Source organism: Strix aluco, chromosome W (genome assembly GCF_031877795.1).
Source record: "Strix aluco isolate bStrAlu1 chromosome W, bStrAlu1.hap1, whole genome shotgun sequence".
Lineage (NCBI taxonomy): Eukaryota > Metazoa > Chordata > Aves > Strigiformes > Strigidae > Strix > Strix aluco.
In genome coordinates, this window is record NC_133970.1 from 48,393,421 (window position 1) to 48,407,117 (window position 13,697).

The 13,697-nt window shown below is 41.1% G+C and overlaps 1 protein-coding gene across 4 annotated transcripts in view; it reads right to left on the reverse strand.

Moving 5' to 3' along the window:
• The window catches only part of LOC141917670 (mitogen-activated protein kinase kinase kinase 1-like), a 72,143-nt gene that overhangs the window by 11,320 nt on the left and 47,126 nt on the right, over positions 1 to 13,697 (reverse strand). For all 4 annotated transcript variants that reach the window (XR_012621394.1, XM_074811050.1, XM_074811052.1 and 1 more), the window contains 8 exons: positions 7,245 to 7,366; positions 6,446 to 6,527; positions 6,136 to 6,313; positions 4,230 to 4,520; positions 3,680 to 3,801; positions 2,451 to 2,542; positions 2,001 to 2,193; positions 416 to 1,685 (listed from right to left, as the gene is read on the reverse strand). Coding sequence is in view for 3 of the 4 variants with exons in the window: in XM_074811050.1 (XP_074667151.1) it covers positions 416 to 1,685; positions 2,001 to 2,193; positions 2,451 to 2,542; positions 3,680 to 3,801; positions 4,230 to 4,520; positions 6,136 to 6,313; positions 6,446 to 6,527; positions 7,245 to 7,366 (2,350 nt within the window). In the remaining variant the exon portion in view is untranslated. The remainder of the gene's footprint in view (positions 1 to 415; positions 1,686 to 2,000; positions 2,194 to 2,450; positions 2,543 to 3,679; positions 3,802 to 4,229; positions 4,521 to 6,135; positions 6,314 to 6,445; positions 6,528 to 7,244; positions 7,367 to 13,697) is intronic.

A 13,697-nucleotide genomic window follows, 5' to 3' on the forward strand; every position in this document is an offset into this window, starting at 1 on the left:
AGACATGCTGACAGTAAGATCTCTTCCTACTCTATCTGCCTTTTCTTTCAGAAACTAATTTGGTTTTGTACAACTCAAAGTAAATCAACATTAAGACCCAGTACAGTTCTCTACTCCTGCTTAAAACCTTTGTTCTCATTTCCTGTTTCCCCACTTTTACACTTTCTTCTTTGCCATTTTAAAGGTTGGTATATGACATGATGTCTCTCTTCTAAATACTGTCTCTAAACTTGTTAACAACCATAGAAGGATTCTGTTAGCATCCTCAACTGGTAGACTGTTTGTACTCCAACTCCTCAGAGTGGGTATTGAGTCCCTTTGTGTTTTATGTAACTTTGGAAATACAACAGCACTGCTTTATAAATTCAGTGAACTTCAGTTGAGACTTATGCTGAATTACCATATGTATACTTACATCCTGCTGAATGATTATATCTTCACCATTCTCAACCTGTAGTTGGGGAATTATTGGCAGGGCATCTTGAGATGCTGACATTGCCATAGCAATAGCTAAAGCTTCCTCTTCTTCAGCTTCCATCTTTTCCTTGCATTTTTGATTATGATTTACATCATCTTTGTAAGTATCATCATTTTCTGCCTGCTCAGGAGAAAGAACTGCAACTTCGGACTTGAATGTAACTGTGCCATCACTCATTGGCATGGAGGCCTCGAGTAGGTCCTCAATACTGGAATCGAGCTCTACATTAACATCCAGTTGACATTTCTCATCTACTGGTGTGAACATTGTCTCTTCACTTGGTATAACTGTGCTGCTACTACTATTGCCATCACACTGCAAAATATCATTCAGGTCAAGTATCATACTGTTTCCTGAGGTTTCTCCCTGGTTGTTCACATCACTTGGGGTGGGTTGTGAGGGCTTTGGCCTGTGTATATGACTGGATGGCAATGGCCTGACTTGGGTAAAAAAGGGAGAAAGTTTCTCCGGTTCTTTATTTTCAGAACAGTTTCTCTGAAACTGGAGAGGAAGTTTCCGCTGTGTTTGAGGCGGTGGTGAGGGAATTTTGCAGGGAACAAACCCCTGAGGTCTGAGTTTAGAGACATCTGTTACAGTGCCAGCTAGTACAGATGGGTTTGAAGGAGACAGAAGCATTGGGAATAGTGACTGAGAATGACTGGATGAGGGAGAAGAGGTCAAACATTGACTGGGAGGGTTTCCTTTTGTTTGAATGGCTGGTTTCAGTTGCTCAGTAGTTACTGATGAAATGGGAAGTCCCACTGCAAGGCCAGCCAGTGTCTCAGAAGCATCCTCTGGACCGGCACTCAGTTTTTTATCACTTAAACTTTTCTCACGTTTCCTTGATAACTGGACAGTACTGTTTGGAATATTACTTTCCATAGCTTCTGGAGAGTTATCTGGTACGGGTAGCTGCAAAAAGTCTTCATGTTGACATTCCTCAGAGCGCATTTCTTCCATGCCTAGCTGGATGGCACCTGCAATTTCCATTTCATCTGCTATTGCCATCAGACGTCGACGCATCCTTACATAATGAGTTGAGCTTGTCACACTCAACATTTCTAACAGCTTTACAAAAACATGGGGCACTCTTGCCACCATTCTTGCTGCACTCAAAAATACTCTCCGTGATAGTTTTCCAACCATTGAATGGGAATTGTCAATTGACTGCAAGGTGAAATTTAAGAGGGAGAGAAGTTTCTTATATCTGAAAGTTAAAAAAAAAAAAAAGTGTCTTATAAACTGATGTTCTCTAGTTAACTAGTGCCAAGAAAGCCATTTCAAGATAATTTATTTAGCTGTCAGTTCTGCAGTAGAAAGGAGACTTATTGCTGTACTGGTGCTTCAGAATTGGTTTCACAGGTCAGAAGTTAAAAAAAGAAAGGCAACCATTTACTCTGTGAAGTAGGTGCACTTTTACATATACACTATTTGTTTACAGGAATTAAAACAACCAATTGTTGGAAGAAATCACCAACAACACATTCCATTACAGAGTAATAGTCACAGTGTAAGTACGTACCTGTCTACTACTACAGTATCAGCCTGTAAAACACCTCCACAGACAATGTGGGGATAAAATTCACCAGGAAATTCCAACAGAAGTCTGTCTATTAGACAAAGTCGTCCCAGTAGTACTTGCCAGTTGCTAGACTCGGTTTGGGTTCTGAGAATACAGTTTAAGACATAATCAATGCCACCAATACCAATAGATCCTATAAAAAAGTTGATAAAATAAGGATTAGATATGTTCACAATCTAAATTTTGATCTAAATAAAGATCAGAACTATATCATACAGAAATACAGTGTGCACCCAGATTAACACCACATTTCCCCCCAAACTGCAGAGAGCAACACTGTTCTCTTTGCCATCCTGGCAGATACAGGATAAAAACCTGCATTAAATTTAAAACACTTTAGTATATTTGCTTGCAATTATAATTCAATTATATATGAAGAGCTATTATTACCAGATGTAAGTATTTCTCTCCCAACTGCCAGCTCTCCCACTTGGCCTTTACACATCTCCAATAGCGTTGAGACTGAAAGTTGACTTGTTCGACTAAGAAATTAAAACAAAAAAACTCAAACAATTTTTAGCATATGCTTTCAAGAAAAAACATTTTAATCATTACATTTCAATAATCATTAGCTTGGAATTGTGCTTGGAAAATAATTTCACGTCACTTTATTCCAATACACTTCTATAATCCTCTGTCTGTAAGCCACCAATAGTTGTGATATTTTTTACAAGGACACTTACAAAAATGCAATGTCTATCACTAATAAACAAAAAACCCCAAATAGAAATCAGCTTCCCCATTTCTCAAATTAAGACATTCAGGCAATAATCTCTTTATTAAAAGAAATTAATTCAACTGCACATTAGGATCTCATCCTTTTGTACAAACAGGCCAAATCAAGGAATCCAGTACCATAAGGTACCTTTAATTTTAAATTTTCTATTGCTAAACTATTGCCAGTGCATCTCTAGTTGCAGTTTCAGAAGCAGTGCTGCTTAAGAACTGGGACAAAACACAAACAAAAAAAATCAATCTGGTGGACTTCTGCATCTAGTTTACAGTACAGCTGAAGAAATGGTTGGTCTGGCAGAACAGATGGGGTAGCTTGGGAGAGGAAGACAAGGCCTACTCAAGCAAGAACTGCCAAATGCATTCACTCAGAATAGCCATCTCATAACATTACACTATGAAGTAGCAGTGTTACGTTAACACTTCATGACTTAGGTGTACAACAACTTTTGTTGAGGTAGGAAACATACATATATATTAAAGATACAAAATTTGATGACTGATACTTGCTAACTGCTTAAAGGGGAGTCATGAGAATTAGACCAAGGCAATATCAACTGAGATGGAGGGGATGGTTGATGACTGCACCCAACATATTTTCCTTTATTTTAAGGAGAAAAAAGGCCTTATGGAAGCAAAGCATCATTTAAGACCCACAAGTGGTAGAAAATTTTAATCAGGTGCCTTCAAAACCTTTATCTTTCAAGACAGAAGTTGGTTGGTAGCAACTAGACTTTAACAAAAACATTTATACATATGATCCACATATTTTATTTCACCGCCACCTACAAATGGTCTCCTAGTTCCATATAAAATAGCAACAAATGAAGCTTCAAGACATTTCAGTAACAATCCAAAATTAATTTGAAGTTCATGAGACACCATACCTGTTGGCATCTGCACATTTAACTAATATTGTCTCTACAACTGGCTTAAGAAGTTGCTGTAGTTTAGTCCTCTCTGCTAAAGTATGACAAGAAGCATATACCAGCATGGCTCTTAAGGTTTTCTAAGAGAAAGGAAAAAACAATACATATGAAATCAAATTAGCTACACAAATTTATTTTTTTTAAGAGTTGTAAATAATTCTATACAAAATTGCATTCAAAACATCAGTAAAATTTTCAAAGAATAATCAACTTGCTATATATTCACTGCTAGAATTAGTCATGTATTCTTTGAGATTGGAAAGAATTTGGTCATAAAGTACTGTTAACACTTAACACTGTAGCAAGCATTTCCTTATATTTGACCAGTGGAGTCATGCCATTTCACTCTTGTTGAGGATTTTGTTCAACCTGCTTTCAGATGATGGTTAGAAGTCATCAGTGGTGCTCAACGACAATTTTTAGGATTCCTGTCTACATATATCTCCTGACTTTTGAAAATGAAGTAATTTAGAAATTACTAGAATACAACAAGTAAACAGCTACTTACTAAAGCAGCAACATACACTTTGTAGACAGGGTCGGCACAGACCATGGACAGCACACTGCAGCAAGATTCTACCACCACACCTCCTGAGATACTGGTCTGAGATGACCCACTAACTGCTCCTAAAGCTCCAGCACTTGTGTTGTTTCCATTGCTACTTCCAGAATCTCCAGTGCTTTCACCATTAGCCAGTAATAGAGCACCACTAACATCATGGGAAAGACGTCTCAGTGCCATCTCTCGTATATTCCAGTTTCGAGAAAACAAGCAGCCGACTAACTCCATTCCAAATACCTGCCAAGGAAAAAGCAACATTACAGGAGCCAAATTGACTAACACTGCAACTTAAGTACTTTAGAAGAGCAATCAAAAAGAGCAAAGAAATGTTTCTGGTGAAAGATCACCTTAAGAAGCCTAAGAGCAAAAATGTGCCAAAAGGTAGTGTCTTAAAGATTCTGTGATATCATTTATGATGGTCTCATTTCTAAGTCATCAGTTCTCCAAAAACTCTACTAATAGAAGTGGGGGAATGACTGTATGGATGGTTTCATTCACTCTGAGTTTTAATTATTCAGTATGGACTTCATTTCTAGACACTGATGTCATAGAACGGTTTGGGTTGAAAGGGACATTAAAGATCATCTAGTTCCAACCCCCCTGCCCCAGGCAGGGCCACCTTCCACTAGCCCAGGTTGCTCAAAGCCCCGTCCAACCTGGCCTTGAACCCTTCCAGGGAGGAGGCAGCCACAGCTTCTCTGGGCAACCTGTGCCAGTGTCTCACCACCCTCACAGTAAATAATTTCTTCCTTATATCTAATCTAAATCTCCCCTCTTTCAGTTTAAAGCCATTACCCCTCGTCCTATCACTACACTCCCTGATAAAGAGTCCTTCCCCACCTTTCCTGTAGGCCCCCTTTGAGTACTGGAAGGCCGCTCTAAGGTCTCCCTGGAGCCTTCTCTTCTCCAGCTGAACCCCCCCAACTCTCTCAGACTGTCCTCACAGGGGAGCTGCTCCAGCCCCCTGACCATCTTTGTGACCTCCTCTGGACCCTCTCTAGCAGGTCCGTGTCCTTCTGATGCTGCAGGCCCCAGAGCTGGACACAGTACTCCAGGTGGGGTCTCACAAGAGTGGAGTAGAGGGGCAGAATCCCCTCCCTCGACCTGCTGCCCACACTTCTCTTGATGCAGCCCAGGACATGGTTGGGTTTCTGGGCTGTGAGCACACATTGCTGGCTCACAGGCAGTTTTCCATCCACCAATACCCCCAAGCCCTTCTCCTTGGGGCTGCTCCCAATCCACTCCTTGCTCAGCCTGTATCTGTGCTTGGGATTGCCCCGACCCATGTGCAGGACCTTGCCCTTGGCCTTGTTGAACTCCATGAGGTTTGCACGGGCCCACCTCTCCAGCCTGTCCAGGTCCCTCTGGATAGCAACAAGGGACATATAAACAACCCTGAAACCAAGGTCTGGCTATACCAGACAAAAGTTACAGCAGACATATAGGCGATATAAGTTCTCCCACTCTGAAGTATGTGATCCCTGTTCAGTTGAACCCACTTCTAGACATTATTTAGGTCATTTGGCACCTGCAACCCAACTTGGGTAACAGTAAGTGCCAGCTTTGTATTTATGTGACACTTGCACAAGCAAAACTAGAATTAAGAATACTACATTTTATTACATGAACCTTTAATATGAGGCCTAAGATGAAGTCCAAAACTGAAAACCCCAGTGAAGACTGGAAAAACCTTTTCTTCTGATGCAAGTTAAATATAATTATTTCCAATAATAATCAACCATAAAGCTGATGGTATTCAGAATAAAGTTTTGAATTGTTGATTTAACAAGTCTAGCTAAACAGTTAAAAAAAAGTTCTTACATTTGCAGCTTCTTTTACAAAGTGAAGTTACCTGAATCCATGGCTCCGCTAAATCTTTATAGGTAGAAGGGATCTGCTGGACCCCATAATGAGTAAGATTAAAATTGCTATCTTGAGTTCTTCTCTGTGATCCAACTGTAAATTGCTGCTGAATTTGTTGGTGAACCACATGGAGAACAGAAGAATCCACTGGGCTTGGCAATTCATGACTACAGATTAACAACAAATAACACAGATTAAAGAAATGAAACATTTACCAAAGTAAATACTTTAGCATATTCAGGAACATCAACTAAGGATCTAGAAACAGATAATTTGTTATAGTCAGATTAAATCCTTACCTATAGAAATCATGAGATCTCCATTTAGATCTACAAAGAGGACATATAAGTGGCTCTCTGTTTCTTCTGCATTCTTCTGCCCCTGGAACACAGCAACAGGATAATATGTATTTTAGTTTTACAGTGCATAAAACCAGAAGATGGCATTATTATTTTTAACTTTTACTGAAGAATATCAGTTTCAGGATAAACACTTCTGAAATGAACCATGTGCAGAAGCCTGATAAATATGTGCATTTAAATGTTTCTGCATACAGAAACACTTCAGCTTAGCACTATGATTAATATTAGAAGTTATGAATTGAAATGCAGTTCTTTTTGTGCCTCAATCATAAGCAATGCTTTTGAAAAAGTATTAAAACATGGGAGATGGAATTTTATTTGTTAAACCAAGCTATTTATATACTTTAATGCAGTATATAAAAACATACTTCATAATTCACTATATAATCCTAGTAGATGACTTTCATGCATTTTAATGAAAAGTCAGGGGGGTAAAAGTGTCTTCCTAACTTTGCTCTAATTGCACATGATCTTCTCACTCAGGTAAGAGGCTCAAACCTCTAGCTCTGCAGTTAACTTTTCTCAAAGCATTCACAAATCAAGTTGTAATTTGATAACTGATAAGGCATATCAATAGTACTCAAATGATACCAAACTAAGAGCTAAAGTCACCACTTAAGAGCAGGTTTTTTGTTTAACTTTTAAAAACAAAACCCCTACAACATACACACTAATTTGGAATACTTTTGCATATTTAGAGTCACCAGAACTTAATGAGACAAAGGTGACAACATACATATTGACATGCAGTGGTGGTGTAATTTGTTCCTGCAGCCATCTTCACACACAGTTAGGCTCTCTTCATCCAGCATGCCTAACAAACAAATGGGGCACATCTGTTCTTCTTCATCCTTCATACTATAAAAATAAACATTTGTGATTGCAAAAATGGCATATTCATGAATCATTATCTTAAACATTGGTCTGAATAAGTGAGCAACCAAGTTCTTAGAAGCACTGAGTACAGACAACACTTTGTTGAAATGAAAGGGAACTTCACAAAGCACATGACATTTTTTCAAACTAGGTCAGATACCAATTAGAGATTGAAAGTCCCAGCCTTGGGCACTGTCCTGGTTTCGACCAGGATGGAGTTAATTTTCATTGGAGTATTTCATACCATGCGATGTCATGCCCAGGGATATTGGGGGGGTGGGCTCTCTCCAGCGAGCTGTCGCTTGGGCTTGGGCTTGTGCCATCTGCTTGTCGGGCCGTGTTGTTGCTGTGGGGGGGCGGTCGCCGCGCTCGGTAAGCCACTGCTGCATCTTACCCGTTCCTTTTTGGACTCGCTATTGTTACTGTTGTTCTCTTGGTATATTTAGTAAATGCTTTCTTTTTATTCAACCCACGAATTCTCTTCTTTTTGTCCCTCCCCTATTTCACCAGAGGGGGGAGGTGAACGGCCGGCCACGTGGCGTCTGGCTGCCGGCTGAGCTCAAACCTCAACAGGTGCTTATTACCCTACCCCCCCCCCCACTTCTTTCAACAAACCAATCTTTGCTTTTTTACTTATCCTTTGGTTTTGAAAAATTAAGAAATTTTTAGTTTTTGAAAGCTACATACATTTTTTTTTTTCCTCCACACTCCTTTCAGATTGAATCACAAGATAGTCTTTAGTCCATTACAGAAAACTGTAAATACTATTCTGTAAATACTATCTGATGAACATATGTAAAACTCAAAAAATTAACAGAAGGGAACAGCCACTCAAGAATTTTCTGCCACCAAGAAACAGATGTAATATTCACATGAACAATAATATATCTACATAACATGTGTGAATTTAAAAAAACCCACCATTTCCTGTTTTACACGTTGCTTCCATTTTAATTCCACTTTAATTTTTAAATGGATATAACCAGATATTTCACCAGAAAAATTTATTCTGAGCTTAAACAACATGCAATGAAAAACACAGATTTAATCTTCTATAATATTGTTTGAATGTGCAAAACTTTTACTACTCATAGTAAAAATTTAAGTTGTTGGTGTGTGTCTAAAAGTTTGCAGGAAGCCTGTATTTGTTCAGCAACAGTATATTTTTAAAATAAAAATAATTTGTATATATGTTGTTTCTATACATATATATATTTGCTTCTATTTTCTGGCAAATGGTTGACATTGTGAAGAATAGGGTGGTGATTCGTGTTAAAATATGATGACTTTGTTAAGAATTTGCCATGTACATAAGTTGAAGGAGATTTGTCATGGTTTTATTGTTGAAAGGGATTTGGAGGTTTTTTTCCTCAGTGACTGTTGTTAAGCAGGTGGAAAATTACCGGCAGGACCCCTGTCAGAAGACCCCAGCAACACCGGATTGCGCAGGTGAAATATGATTGGAGGAATCCCTGCCAGGAGCCCCAGCAACATCAGAAAGCCCGGAGAAGTTTGAGGGACCCCGCTGCGCATGTGAAGGAGGGACTATAAAAGAGAGTGACGTAGCACCACCTGGTGCTTGTCGGTGCGGAGTGGGAAGCCCCCCCTGCCCCCCGGCGTGCCTAGTTTTTTTTTGCTTGTTCTTATTGCAAATAAATTTATTAAAGATATTTTCGCCTCTGCCTCGGCATTTATAACAATTTGGTGACCCCGACGTGATACTTCGGGACCCGTGGAGCGTTGGTTTTCAGGGGAGGCGCGCCCCACCTTTTAGGTGGCCCCTGGACTCCAGTACTTCCTCGGACCGATAGTATCACGAACGGAAGGCAGTAAGAACAAGCAAAAGAAAAGCGAAATCCCCAGACGACGCTCCCCGGAGATTCCCCGCAAAGGATCCAGGCGAAGACCTCGGACTGTGAGTGACGCCTGGTGCGGGAGGGGTGACTTTCTGCCTGAGTGAGTGCGGTGTGACTGAGACGTGACTGCGTCACGAAGCGAGTGCGGAGCCCTTCTAGCTGCGGTTTCAGAGTCTCGCGAGAGGCCTGGCTGGCGAAGGGGCGAAGCGAAAGGAGTGAGTGCGGTGTGACTGAGACGTGACAGTGTCACGAAGCGAGTGCGGAGCCCTTCTAGCCGCGTTTCCAGAGTCCCGCGAGGGGCCTGGCCGGCGAAGGGGCGAAGCGAAAGAAAAAAAAAAAAAAGGTTTGAAAGGCCTCAGGCCAGGGTTTTCAGGATAGGCATTATCCTAGGGTTTACGGGATCAGTCTTATCTCAGGACGCCGGCAAAGACTATGGGCCAGAAAGGGAGTAAATCCCGCGGCTCGGGGAACCCACGGAGAGGTTCCCAGAGAGGGAGCGATTTGCCCAATATTTCTCAGGACAGTCCCCTGGGTTGTATGCTAAAAAATTGGTATAATTGGCCTGAAACAAAAGGAAAAAGTAAAGAAAAAATGATTCAGTATTGCATGGTCGAGTGGACCAAAGAACCTATCAAATCTGATGATTTATTTTGGCCAAAATGTGGAACTACGGACGATTGGACATGTCAGGCATTAAATTCATATGTACGCAATAAAAAACCCTATAATCAAGAAGAATGTAACTATGCTCAGGTGTGGAGAGGTTCCCGAATAACATCAAAAATCCTATTACTAAAGAATAAAAACACTAATAAGAAAACTTTCAAAGAAAAAGAATGGGAGCCTTTAGAAAATCTTCCTCCTCCTCATGAGGGAAGCTCAGAGGATGAGGAACCAAAGCCTACCGCTCCTTCCCCTCCATCAACTAGCAGAACCAGCAACCAAGAAAAACAGAAACAAACAACAAATAGTGGGGCAGAGGTTTGGGAAGGCGTTGGCGGCGGCGGGCGGCCCCCGGGACCGCGGCACGACCCCGCACCAGGACCCGGCCCCCCCGCGGCACCGCAGGGAGGGGCCCGACGGCGGCTGCACCCCCGCGGGGGCTGCGCCGAGCGCTGCGGTCTGAGCGCGGTGCTGGAGGAGCCCGGCCGGGGAATAAAGCAGAGAGCGAGCAACAGATTTTACAAATATGTTCGGGGGTAGACCCGACCTCCCCGGTGGGAGAGGCTTTGCTGAAAACTCAGTTCGTGGCCAAATCGTGGGGTGATACCAGAGAGAAATTAAAAAAGTTAGATGACTGGCAAGATCGGGGTCTGCAGGAGCTGTTGAGAGAAGCACAGAAGGTATATGTTAGAAGGGATGAAGAAAAACAGAGAGTGAAGGCAAAAATACTTGTTGCAGCAGTCAGAGAAACTCAGCGGAGAGAGGAGAAGCCTCCGAGATGTCGCCCTAATGAATCACCTGGAGCGTTAGGTGGTGAAAAGAGAGGGACAGTAATTGGGGAAAACACATCAGCCTGCTATTATTGTGGAAAGAAGGGACATTTACAACGGAATTGTAGAAAGCGAGAGCGGGATGAAAGGATGTTTAAAGAAGAATAGGGGTGTCAGGGGCTCTATTTCCTGGGCACAAAGACATCAGAGGAGCCCTTGATGAAATTAGGTCCCCAGGGAGAGGAGTTTGAGTTTTTAGTATATATGGGTGCCGAAAAATCAACTGTGAGAAACATTCTGAGGGGATGTAAAGTGAAAAAAGAAACTGCTCTAGTAATGGGAGCTAAAGAGGAACCATTTAAAGTACCAAGTGTCGGGGATGTAGAAAAATAGAATCCCAACCCCGTATCGTTATAGGGGATTTACTGTTGCTACCAGAGGCTGAAAATAACCTTCTGGGAAGAGATGTAATTACGGAGTTAAAATTAATAATAATACAAGAAAAAGAACTAAAAATTTATACATTAACGGAAAAAGACAAACAACAAATAGATCCGAAGGTCTGGTATACAAAAGGAGAGACTGGAAAACTTGAAATAAAGCCTATTAAAATTAATTTAATTGATCCGGAGACACCAATTTGGATAAAACAATACCCCATTCCCCTAAAGGGTCGAGAGGGGTTGAAACAAATAATAGATGAATTACTAAGTAAAGGCACATTGGAGCCTTGCATGTCTCCACATAACACACCTATTTTACCAGTTCTAAAATCAGACGGATCTTACAGATTGGTGCAAGATTTAAGGGCTGTGAATCAGCGAACTGTGGCTCGTTTCCCTGTGGTAGCAAACCCCTATATGCTACTTAACCAACTATCCCCTGACTATATTTGGTAAAGTAATGATTAAAACCTGGAAGGAGGAAAGCTTATCTTCTAGGTGGGAAGGACCATTCCTGGTATTGTTGACTACGGAGACAGCTGTAAGAACTGCTGAAAGAGGATGGACTCATATTTCCAGGGTGAAAGGACCAGTCACAGGTGAATCAGATTGGAAGATCTAGTCAGCACCTGGAGATTTGAAGCTTCAAATACAACAAAGCTAAAATAGAACTGGACTTACTGAAACAGACAGAGCGACATCAACAGTAGTAAAGATCTTGAATCATCCACATGAACCCTGTGTGTATGTATATATGTTAAAAAGTTGTAACATTCACAGCTTTTTTTTTCGGTTTTAGACGGTTTTGCATGAAAACATAAGTCAGTTTGTATAGTTGGACAAAGAAACTGAAAGAAAAGGGAAGTAAGAGAGTGAGGGAAAAGCTGAGAGTAAGTCCAAGTGAGGGCAAGACCGGATTGGCCTCCATTTTTGCTGTTAAGAAGACACAAACCCGACTGTTGGCAGCAACCCAATGGGTCCAGGGGTAAACAGAAAAATGTGCCATACCGGACCTCACGATGGCAACTGGCTTTTCCCCCTCATTTTGTGTGTTGGCCTCGTGATGGCTAAAAAGGGTCAAAACACTACCAGCTTATCTGACCCCTTTGAAGAGAATGAGTTTGTTCTGTTAGCAAAAACTATAAGTAAAACTTTCAATTTAAGTCATTGTTGGGTTTGTGGGGGAACTTTGGGATTGTCAGGTTGGCCGTGGGTTTCTGTGCCGCTTTCCCCATCACAAATTGTAAGTAACTATAGTGATGTTAATAATACTACCTGGGAAGATAGTGAAAAATGGCCAGTTCAATTTCCTAACAAGGGTAAATTTTGTCTGAACCGAACTCAGAAAGGAGGAGTTGATGTGGGAGAGAGTAAGTGTCAATGGACACTTACACATAAGTTAATTAACAAAGATAGAGGTATCTATATATGGTTGTGGCTTAATGAACAAGGACGCAGCAAAGGATTCAAGGGGTTCTGGGCAGACAAAAATGAAACCGAATATGCCCAACTACGAGGAAACAGTTTTTATAATTGAACTTGCGAATGGAAAAATGACACTGGGTCCTGGTATTGTACTATACGGATAAATAACAATTTAAACGAAGTTTTCAGCCCTTTGGGTGACAAAAATACGACTTATTTTCAAACCCCAAGGACTGCAGAGGGACCATTTGCCAAAGGTACGAAGGCCAAAAAAGGCCACTATTGGATATGCGGACATACTGCCTACAAACAATTACCGACGAACTGGTCAGGAATTTGTTATATAGGGATTATCCGACCTCTATTTTTCCTTCTTCCAGAGGCGGATGGCCCCCAATTAGGAATAAAATTAGGAAATAAGAGTATTACCCGTTGTAAGCGATCCATTGATTTCAAAATAGGTGGAACACAAAAGTGGGGGGAAAATGAGTGGCCTCCTGAGAGAATAATTAAACTCTATGGACCTGCCTCCTGGAACCCTAATGAACCAATATCAGGGGCAAGAGAACCAATTTATAATTTGAATCGTATAACTAGACTGCAAGCAGTTTTAGAAATCATTACGAATAAAACTGCTAATGCCATAGATCTTTTAGCTCAACAGGCTCAGCAGATGCGCACTGCGATCCTCCAACATCGCATGGTCCTGGACTACCTGCTCGCTGAAGAGGGAGGGGTATGTGGAAAATTAAATGTCTCCAATTGTTGCCTAGAAATAGATGATGTAGGAGAAGTGGTCCTTCAATTGACCACAGATATCAGAAAACTGGCTCATGTCCCTGTCCAAACATGGAGTGGCTGGAATGGCGATCTATGGTCCTGGTTACCTGGAGCCCCGTGGGTAAAACAGCTTTTATTTTACTTGTTGTGTGCATTTGCTGCCCTAATGTTTATACCATGTATGATTCCATGTTTTATTAGATTGATTCATTCAGTTGTTCAAGGGATGCAAATCTCTGCAATACCAATAGATCCTGAATTAGCCAAAGGAGGAGAGGTACACCCACTAATGATAGTTAAAATAAAGAAAACAGAACACCCAAATCCCATACAACAAACCCTAGCACGTTTTGAAACTGAAACACGAATCAATTTA